Source organism: Olea europaea, unplaced genomic scaffold (genome assembly GCF_002742605.1).
Source record: "Olea europaea var. sylvestris unplaced genomic scaffold, O_europaea_v1 scaffold1349, whole genome shotgun sequence".
Lineage (NCBI taxonomy): Eukaryota > Viridiplantae > Streptophyta > Magnoliopsida > Lamiales > Oleaceae > Olea > Olea europaea.
Genome location: NW_019230984.1, coordinates 100,688 through 112,382, shown reverse-complemented (window position 1 = coordinate 112,382; position 11,695 = coordinate 100,688). Strand labels below are relative to the sequence as shown.

The 11,695-nt window shown below is 34.6% G+C and overlaps 1 protein-coding gene across 1 annotated transcript; it reads left to right on the top strand.

Moving 5' to 3' along the window:
* Positions 1 to 6,732: 6,732 nt before the first annotated feature.
* Positions 6,733 to 11,291, top strand: LOC111375207 (UDP-sulfoquinovose synthase, chloroplastic-like). Its single transcript, XM_022998007.1, has 3 exons — positions 6,733 to 6,889; positions 9,065 to 10,148; positions 10,615 to 11,291. Exons 2-3 carry the CDS (start codon positions 9,099 to 9,101, stop codon positions 11,014 to 11,016), a joined length of 1,452 nt encoding a protein of 483 aa, XP_022853775.1. The 5' UTR covers positions 6,733 to 6,889; positions 9,065 to 9,098; the 3' UTR covers positions 11,017 to 11,291.
* Positions 11,292 to 11,695: the final 404 nt, after the last annotated feature.

The following is an 11,695-nucleotide window of genomic DNA, read 5'->3' as shown; positions in this document are numbered from 1 at the left end:
TTCGATTCCAACAATCTCCATCTTGCTGCCAGACTTTGAGCTATTAGTGCAGCCAGGAGCATAATCTTACGTCTTTTTCATTTTCTCCAAGTACCTGTATAAGAATCACAAAGAATCAATAGATAAAAGTTTTAAGCAATTTAAGAATTTGTTTAAAGGAATTACTTTTGTATCCATATCAGATGGATTAAAATGAGTAGAGACTTTTTCAATCTTAATTTCATCTTTCGAGATTATATCTCTTATAAAATGATATTTAACATCAATATATTTTGATCTATCATGGAACATGAGATTTTTACTTAGGTGAATAGCACTTTGGTTATTAGAAAATAGTACAATGTGGTTATCATTAAAACTCATTTCAAACAATAAACCATTTAACCATATTCCTTCTTTAACACCATCAGTTGCAGCTATATATTCTGCCTCAGTTGATGACAGAGCCACAACTTTCTGAAGTTAAGACTTCCAACTGATAGCAGTACCACACAATGTATAAAAGTAAGATGAGGTTGATTTTCTATTATCTCTATTTCCAGCAAAATCAAAATCAGTATACCCTTTTAAACTTATTCCATTTTTATCTGATTTAAACATTAAGCCTAAATTTAATGATCCCTTAAGATATCTCAATAACCATTTTAAGGCATATCAATATTCTTCACCAGGGTTACTCATAAACCTACTTAAAATGCTAATACTATATGCAAGATCAGGTCTGGTACATATCATCAAATACATCACAGAACCAATTACATTAGCATACGTAATTTTTGACATTCTGGCATATTCATCTTTAGATTTAGGAAAAATTCAGAAGACAATCTAAAATGACTAGCAAGAGGCAGTGTTACAGGCTTACAATCATGCATGTTGAATTTTTTTCAAGATTTTAGACACATAGTCACATTGATTTAAAAATAAAATATTTTTATCCTTTTTTCTCCAAATCTGCATGCCCAATATTCTTTTAGCAGCACCAAGGTCTTTCATCTCAAACTCAGAACTTAACTTTGATTTAATATCATCAATTTTTGATTTATCAGAACTAGCCAACAACATATCATCCACATACAGGATCATATATAATGAGTTTTCAACTCCACTACCTTTGCAGTACAAGCAAGCATCATATTGGCTTATTTTAAATCCAAGTTTCAAGACAAAAGTGTCAAATCTTTTGTACCACTGCCTAGGTGCCTGCTTTAGGTCATACAAGGATTTCTTTAACAAACAAACAGTGTTTTTAGGATCACCTTCCTCAAAACCAATTGGTTGTCTCATGTATATTATTTCATCTAATTCTCAATACAAGAAAGCAGTTTTAACATCTAGATGATCAAGTTCCCATTTAAATTGTGTAACAAGTGCAAGCAAGCATCTGATAGTAACATACTTAGCAACAGGAGAAAAAATTTCAGTAAAGTCCACGCCTTCTTTTTGTGTGAAACCATTTGCTACAAGTCTAGCTTTATATCTAATATTTTTATCATCACCTTCTCCAGATTTTATTTTATAAATCCACTTGCAATCAATTAATTTCTATCCTTTGGGCTTATCAACTAGTATCCATGTCTTATTTTTAAAGAGTGAAGACATTTCATCTTCCATGACCATTTTCCAATTTTTTCTTTTTTTACATTTCATGGCTTCTTCAAAAGTGTTTGGCTCATTTTCAGTGCGGTCTTGGTAGGTAAATAAAGATACAAAGGTGTCACTATCAAATCTAGTGGAGGATCTGATTTGCCTTCTCTCTCTATCTCTTGTGAGTTGATACTTATCAAAGAGAAGAGTTGCAGAATCATCCTCTTCAACATGTTCAGTTTCATCTTCAGTTTCAGGTAAAATAACATGTTCTTCATTTTCATTTTCTTCTGTAGTAGTTACAGAAATATTCTGGTTACTGCAGGAAGGCTCCACCTCAATTTGAACATCTTTTTCAGTCAAAGTATTTTCTTTCTTTCAAGACATGGCATCAATGATTCATTGAAAACTACATCTTTTTTAATTATTACTCTATAACTTTTTTTTAGATTTAATCTGTACCTTTAACATGTTCATCATAACCCAAGAAAACACACTTTAATGATCTTGGTTCTAGTTTACCAATATTTTGATAAGTATAGGCAGCACAACCAAATATTTTTAAATAAGAGTAATTTACAGGACTATTTGACCACACATTTTCAGGAATAGCAAAGTTTAGTGCACTAGTAGGACTTCTATTAATCAGATAAGCTACAGTTTTAACTGCTTCACCCCAAAATATTTTAGGCAGTCCAGAGCTTAATAGCATACATCTAACTTTATTTAACACAGTTCTATTCATTCTTTCAGCCATTCCATTTTATTGTGGTGTGTGTGGAATAGTTTTGTGTCTCATGATACCATATTCCTTACAAAGATTATCAAATTCAGAATTGTAAAATTTCAAGCCATTATCAGCTCTTAAATATTTTATTTTAAGATCAATTTGATTTTCAACTTGAATTTTCTAGTTCTTAAAAGCAAAAAATGTCTCATCTTTAGACTTTAGTATATGAACCCAAATTTTTCTTGAGAAATCATCAACTATTAGCAAAAAATATTTAAAATCAGTTAAAATAGAGACAAAAGCAGGACCCCACAGATCAGCATGCAAATACTCAAATCTTTGTTTGTACTTATGAATTCCACTTTGAAAATGAAGTTTGGCTTGCTTTCCCAAAATACAATGTTCACAAGAGCCAAAATCACCAAGATTATGTTTTCCAAAAACACATTTTGATTGCAAAATATTTAAACCCTTTTTACCAATATGACCAAGCCTTTCATGCCACAGTTTTGCCAAAGTAAATTTTTCAGATACAACAGAAGCAGTTAATCCAAGCAAAGGTTTTGCATTCAGACAATAAAGGCCATGTCTCTTAGGGGCTGAAGTGACCAAGTCATTTCCCCTAAAAAATTTTATATGTCATTGACCCATAATTATGTTAAACTCCTTGTCATCTAACATTCCTAAGGACTCTAAGTTTCTTTTCAAATTTGGGACATGTCTTGTGTTTTCCAGAAACAAAACATAACCATTTTCTACTAATAATTTGACAGTCCCAATTCCATTCACTTTACATGCAAAGTTGTTTTCCATTATAACCTGTCTCCCTTTGGTTCTTTCTAAATTTATAAAACAGTTTTTTATTGGGGCACATATGAAAAGAACATCCTGAGTCAAGTATCCATTCATTACTTAGGCATTTTTCAGCACTTACTAACACAAAGCCATTTTCTGTTTTAGTTTTATCATAGGACAGTGCATTGCTTCCATCAAGGCTCTTTTCTTTTGAATCATTTTTCTTTTTAAAACAATCTTTTGCAAAATGACCAAGTTTACCACAATAATAGCATTTTTTACCTTTTGCATTATTTTTGGTCTTATTTCTGTCAACCCATCTCCTATTAGTTTTTGAAAACTTAAAATTTTGTGTGGATTTTTCAAAAGATTTTCCTTTAGTTAAAAAAATAGTTCCAGTATGACTGTTACTTGACTCAGCCTTAATTTTAAAGCTTTATTCCTTAAAGCATTGGTTATATCATCAACAGTGAGTTCATCCCTACCATATTCAAGTGCAACTTTAATGTCCTTGTACTTATCACTTATGGAGTTTAACAGAACTACAGCCAATTGATCTTTTGAAAGTTTTTCATCACAATTGGCCAAGTCTTGGGTAAGTTTTGTGAACCTACTAAGGTTCTCTTCTATGTTAACTGCAGGATCCATTTTAAAGGAGAAAAATTGTTTTAGGAGAAAAATTGGTTTAAGAGAAAACATTTATTTGAAGTGGTTTTGGTCTCATACTTAGCCTTAAGGTTTGCCCAAAGATCAGAGGCAGTAGTAGTTTCACCTACTTTCTGATCACATTATTAGACAAATACAGAAATACGGTACTCCAAGCAATTTCCTCAAGTTCAGATTTCTTATTAGGAGCTATGCCCTCAGGCCATGAATCATCTAAGGACTTGGCACATTTCATTTGCATTAAAATTGCTCTCATTTTCTGACTTCACATATCAAAATCAATTTTGCCATCAAACTGACTAACTTCAAATTTAGCAGTAGCCATAGTGCAGACAATTTTTCATACAAGATCAATTTGGACTCACAATAGTTTATCCAAGAAGTCAAGAAATGCAAATTTATATCAAGTTTGAAATACAATAGAACACACAGTAATACAAAGTTTCACAATTCTCGCAATATTAGAAGAAAACAGGCAAGATCAATTAACAAACAACAATCACAGAAACTGAATTCAAGGTTTCACAGTTCTCTCCAACAAGATTCTCCAAGTGCACACCCGTACTTGATTTATCTCGGATTCTAGGGGCCTCACAGAAGCCACTGGACAAAGATTAGTCTCAAGGAGGTTTCAACGGTGCACGAAAGAATCAAGGAAAAATTTAGGAAACTCAAGTTTCTGAAAAATTAATTTACAGAAAATTAAAAAAGATCTCACCAAACGAGTTAAATAACTAGTATTGTTTTAAATCTGCCTTTTGGCAATTCCAAAAACTCAGGACCGTTGCAGGTCCACCAATTTCTCTAAGATCCAGATATCTTGTTCCTTTGGCCGTAGCTCTGATACCACTGTTAGGACAGGACCACACGATATTAAAATTGAGAGACAAGAAAACCTTAATCGAACAGAAATAAATTGTAGAAAATTAAAAAGAACACAAAGGAATTATTTCGGCCTAAGCCCCGGAGGTTCGACGACCACATCTAACGCCTACATCCCTCGTTGAGCATCCAAAGATTTGGATTGTGTTCGGTTGCACTAAACAGCCAAAAATGGCAATAGATTTACAGAACGTTCAGAGAGATGTAAATGAGACTTATCTCTCAAGCACAGCAACAGATCTACAGAGATTCACTCAGATCTCAGCCAACAAAACCTTCGAACACCACCAAATGATACAACAGAGAAATCACTCAGATTTCTCCACCATTCACAGAGAATACAACAATTGAAGGAAGATCTCACTATACCACTCAAAGAAAATCAGTCTCTCTCAAATCGCCAATCCTTTTCTCTCTGAAAACCCTATAGACGAGAGCAAAAATGAAGGGTTCAAACTGACGTTCCAGAAGGATCCAGCCATTTAACAAAAGGCATATGAAACGGTTTAATCCAACGTCTAGAAATAGTTCACGTGTTGGCCATCCAGTAAAGTGTCAACACTTACTAAGTCGTGTTTAATAAAACACGATTTCATCACAAATCAAATTATGGAAGCATTAAATAGGCGAACAGGGTTCGACTCCAACAGCAACCAAAATCAAAACAATATTCCAAACACTGTAGAAGACATAGCCAGTTTATTATATTCTTCCGACACCATCGAAGTGAGCGAAAGGATTGTTTCATTGCACAAAAATTTGATAGCAATGGTCTAAGTAATTGTGAATCGATTCAAATTAGATGAAGAAAACCATCTCACAGCGCCATGAAGCCATTATGCGCAGCGCTCCTCATCGCTACTTAGTAACACTCACACACGTTGTCTTCCATGTAATAAAGAGAGAGAAGGTGTGAACTGGGTGGATGCAGTAGGGACAACGACGATGCTCTGTTGGTATCGTGCAGTAATGAGAAAGAAGAGAGAAGGGAGAGAAAAAGAGAGAAAGGAAATGGTAAAGTATTAATTTGCAAATACAGATTTTTTTAAATAGAATTTGTATAGGAAGACAGTTGTACTGTACAAAATCTGTACTTATAGCATTCAACTGGAAAATATTGGTCCGTCATTTTCGAAAATACATTTTTGAAAACGAGTTAAAATTTATAACTGAAAACGCAAAACGACATTTTATCATTTTGAGCGTTTTCAGTTATAAATTTCCAAAATATGGAAAACGCCCAAAATGTGCCGTTTTCGGGGAAAACTAAAAATCGTTTTGAAATCGAAAATGGAAAATGGAAAACTAAACCAACTGCAGCCTAGGATTTGGGAGTGAAATTTGTTGGGGCGGATGGAGTTAGGGTATATATGTAAATTATTTTAATTTTATAATTTATTATTAATATTAAAATATAAAATTAAAACTTGATTTTTGTATAAACAAAACTTAAATTTTATTTTTGAAATTGGAACTTAAAGGAGTGTCTCTGTGCGATTTCCACTAGTGTTTATGCGTAAACCCAATAATTAAAAGGCCCACCCATTGACAATCCTGCCCGAATATAGGAGCATACCAGTTGACATCCAAACATCAATTCACCAATTTTTTGGCTATTTTTTTTTTCCCACATAGAAATTTTGAATTAAAATGAAAATTTTGATCAATAAAAAATGACGGAAAAAATATTATCAATTATCTGGACAGTTGCGAGGGAACAATTTTGCAGATTTATTTATTTTAAATAAAATTTCTCGATTAACTTAATTTACTCTCCCAGAGTACAAATGAAACAAAAATAAGAGATCGAAAATTTAAAATTTTCAATTGAAAAGTTAGCTATGTTTGGATTTAAGATAAGCTACTACACCAAACATTTTCTTAGGCATCTAAATTTAAGATGAGAGAAGCTTGCACAAATTTTCATTCTTTGGTTTGATATAAATAAAAACTAATAAACACAAAATAGAAATGAGAGCAAATATTAGAAATCAGGGGCGATCAACATAATTTGAAAAATGTTGTAGGGCTAGACCTGCAATTTACGAAACTGTCAAGGATATCCCTTTCACTCTCACTTGATGCTCCCCGCAATACACAGATACAAGTTTAAACAAGTACACACAGCATAACCTTGAAGACTACTCGTCTACTCTCCTCCCACACGGGTCGCAGATCGATCTCTGCTACTTGACATCGCAAGGCCCCTGATTTTATAATTCTCACTGTGTAAGATATCTGTTCTCCATCAATTTCGTTGTCCCTTTTGGTTCCTCTATCTGTTGTGTTTTATTTCGATATTACACTTTTTCTGTTGACTCTAGTCATGTTAAGAGAAATAAGATATCTTGTTGAAGTTATATTTGAATTGGGTTCTTCAGCAATTGAAATTTATGGAATGTTTTCTGGTTCTCTAATGCAATCTGTGTTTATTGACCTGTATTTGCTTGAAAATTTACCATATCTCTTGTTGTATGTTTTATTGTGCTTGAAAATTCGTGAGAATCACATAAACTTGGTGGAATTGATAAATTAAGAATGACTGCCGTGGAATTGTTGAATTTGAAATTTGGCTCAGCCAAATGCCTTGTAAGTCAGACTGTGAAATACACACAGGCTCTCAAGTCTCATAAGTATACAAATACTAGTCCAAGAAAGAGTCGCTGGAAAAATTAAATTTTGCTCAAGCATCAATTCTAGGTGAAGAGAACGCGGGTCCATCCTACAGGAAACCTTGGATAGTTGATTAACTAGCTTATGCTCTTCTTAAGTGCTTTCTGTGTAAGGTTGCCCAACCATTTTATCAAAAAAGTGTCAGAAATTTGTTCCCAACTAGAAAAAATGTTCTTCGTCCATAATTTCATCAATGCCTTCTTTTGGCTTCCAAGCAAACAATCAATCAAATTCTCTCCATTAGACTCTTATCATTCCCATCAGACCCTTGAAATCTAGATAAATATGGGACATTTTATATATGGTTAATTTGGAAGTCATGTGTTAAATCCTCAACATATGCATTAGCCACGCTCATGATAGAAGGAAATTATGTATTTCGAGAATCGCTAGAGTCTTGAATGCGAGGATTGCATCGAAACTCGAAACAGTTGTGCAACTAATTATATTCGACATAGTTTGGGCTATCATGATTGGATTTCAGTTTGTTATTGGAACTATTAATTTTACCACGAGTCACCAATCCAAAACCTCTCTCATCGAGAAGATCTTGGGCTGGGCTAGATTGAGTCTCACTCCTGTTAGTGACAACCTCCTAACTGCTGCAATCAAAGAAGAGAAATGCTCATATCCATAACTAGAACTAAATGTATTATAAAACTGAAACAACTAATCACTGATTTCAGAATTTTTTCTTGCTTTGACATTAAAAGGGAAGAAAAACATAGGATCTAAAACATAGAGACAACAAGAAAAATGAAAAGAAAGGGAAAAAGGGTGAAGTTACTTGTTGCTGGTCACTTGTAATTGGTTCTCTGGCGTCGGAAAGTTGCAACTTCACTGGGATTTTATTTATTTATTTTTTTGTTTAGGGGGGGTGGGGGGTTGCACTTCAGTTGTAGAGCCAATGCATGTACTGGCTCTTAACTTTTTAGCTTTTGCAACTCCATCCTTAATACCTTCTTGGTCTATAAAAATCAACCCAAAAGCTGAGACTAGTAAAACAACAGCTCAATAATAGCAAGATTGCCTTGAGGTGTGTTCCTTAGTATGTCAAGGCATAAACCTTAACAATGGGCATTCAAAGTGTAAGTTTTGAGGCTCCTAATGAAGGATTGCTTCAAATGCATTAGCCTGTGACACATTTGAAAGACCATGAATTGTATTCGTTGATCAGATGTGCCTATGAAGATTTAATAGGACTATGGTCGATCTTGAGGAAGAACCTAGTAATTAAAAGCCGTCCTCCTGGAGGAAATGTGTTTGACTGTATGATATAATGAACAGTAAATACAGAAGATAAAAAATAAATAAATTGATAAGAGATCAAATGTAGTATCAGATGCATTTGTGACTAAGCTACCTCATTTTTGTATTACATAAGTTTTGGGCATATTTAAGCATTGGAGTGATTTTGCTTCAAAGTTGAAGTATCAGTTTAACTTTTGTTATAGATAGATATGTAGATTGGGGTGCAATGCTAAGTGGCTTGTAATGAGATAACTGTGCAGAGAGAGTATGACATTTGAACAATAATGCTAATTGATGTTGATTTCTATAGTTATTATTCATTGTAGTTGTAGAAACATCATTCTTTGCTAATTTACCATTTTATTCTTGCCTAAACGATGCATCTATTCCTTCGCATCTTATATCCAATGTACCTGCCCACAAAATCATGACTCCTTTAATGCTATTAATGATATGCTAATTTATTTATTCCTATTGCAGGTATTTTGCACAATTAGTGGGTGCAGTTAGTAGTATGATGGCACGTTTGCTTTCTACCTCATGTCCTTTAGATATTGCTTCCAGCAGCAGGTCATACTACAAACCATCAAACCAAGGCTCAATTTCACTCTCTTCATCTCTTAGTTTGCGTATTTCTTGCCTGCCATTGAAGAGGCTTTCTATCCATGGAAAAAAGTCACAAAGACGCTGTACCATATATACAGCAGCTGTTTCCACGAGCCAAGAAGCCAAAACCGAACCTGGTACTGGTTCTTACCGTAGTTCGAGTGAAGCTTCCACTCCAAAGAAGGTCATGGTAATTGGTGGTGACGGATACTGTGGTTGGGCTACTTCCCTTCACCTGTCCAACAAAAATTACGAAGTTGCCATTGTTGACAACCTTGTTCGTCGCCTTTTCGACCACCAGCTTGGCCTTGATTCTCTCACACCTATCTCGTCTATCCATAACCGGATCAGGCGTTGGAAGTCTTTAACTGGTAAAGACATTCAACTCTACGTTGGTGACATATGTGACTTTGAGTTCTTGTCTGAGGCCTTCAAGTCATTGAAACCCGATGCTGTTGTCCATTTTGGAGAACAGAGGTCCGCTCCCTACTCCATGATCGATCGGTCAAGAGCCATATTCACCCAACAGAACAATGTGATAGGGACACTTAATGTTCTCTTTGCTATAAAGGAGTTTAAAGGGGATTGCCATCTTGTAAAACTCGGAACCATGGGCGAATATGGGACTCCAAATATAGATATCGAGGAGGGTTACATAACAATTACACACAATGGCAGAACAGATACTTTACCTTATCCCAAGCAAGCAAGCTCCTTTTACCATCTTAGCAAGGTCCATGATTCTCACAACATTGCGTTTACTTGCAAAGCTTGGGGGATTAGAGCCACTGATCTAAATCAGGGAGTGGTCTATGGGCTTAGAACAGATGAGACAGCGATGCATGAAGAGCTGTGTAACAGGCTTGATTATGATGCAGTATTTGGAACTGCATTGAATCGGTTCTGTGTCCAGGCTGCTGTTGATCATCCACTTACAGTCTATGGCAAAGGGGGTCAGGTAATGAATTTGCATGTTGACTCATCTTTGCATTCTGATCATTAGAAACTTTTTCTATGCCCAAAGATCATTTTGGGATGAGGCAATATTAAAGTTGAAATTTTTTTTCATGCTGCTTAATATATATCGACTCTTTTAATGCTATTATTAAAATTGAAATCTTGTTTTATGCTGCTCAATATATATCGACTCTTTTAATCCTATTATTCAAGAAGGTACCCTCCAGTCGTACTAGCACAAAACTACATCACTCTCACCTCTTGCAAATGCATGAAGCATCCAAGCTGAGTACTTAATATTCACCCAGTTATATGGTACACTCATCAGATATTTTTGGTGATCATATTTTAGAATTATATCGAAGATATTTACTTGTTCTATTACTATTTCAAATAGACTGGATTGGAAATGACGCTTAGCCTAGATCAGCGCTCAATATTTTCTGATTCATTCTCTTTATACACAGACGAGGGGGTATTTGGACATAAGAGACACAGTTCAATGCGTTGAGCTTGCAATTGCCAATCCAGCCCAGCAAGGTGAATTCCGGGTTTTTAACCAATTCACTGAGCAGTTTTCGGTCAACCAGCTTGCCACCCTTGTTACCAAGGCAGGAGAGAAACTTGGCCTTCAAGTGCGAACCATATCCGTACCCAATCCAAGAGTCGAGGCAGAGGAACATTACTATAATGCCAAACATACGAAGCTTGTTGAATTGGGTCTCAAACCGCACCTTCTCTCAGATTCTCTTCTTGACTCGTTACTCAACTTTGCTGTCCAGTACAAGGATCGAGTTGACACTAAACAGATAATGCCAAGTGTTTCGTGGAGAAAAATTGGAGTCAAGCCAAAGACTGTTTCTGCCTAATGAAAACAAGCGGGTCTAGTGCAGTGCATGTCTGAATTATCATATTCCCCAACTTTTACTCGTCATTGATGATCTGCACGGTGCAAACTCCAGAGGATTTATTTAATATAACTGAATTGTTGAAACTCCATTCTAACTTGCTCTATACTCAATATATTAATGGATTTTAAACGACCAACTTGTAATTCTGTCCAAACAAGCCTGGTTGTGGGCAAGAAAGGGTTTGAACATCAGGAACTACTAGCACCATTTTTAAGAGATTATTTATTTTTCGAGATTGGTATTAAATAACATTATTCTTTTTTTATATACCCAATCCTACGAGCACCATTTTCAAGAGATTATTTATTTTTCTAGATTGGTATTAAATAACATTATTCTTTTTCCATATACCCGGTCCTACGAGCACCATTTTCAAGACATTCTTTATTTATAAAGAGCATTTTATGTATTAGAATGTTAAATTTTTATATAATCCAACAAAGCTTTTTGTTTGGTTCTTCATTTTCCTTTTCTCAAGAAACATTTATTAATTTCTCCTCATATCTTATTTAAATTATTGAAATGCGTAATTTATTAAATGCAATTATTGTGCATTAAAAATATAGAGTGAGTTTGATTATTTTAATTTGAAGAATCAAACACACTCTCTATAATTTTAATTTTAAAAATTAGCTTT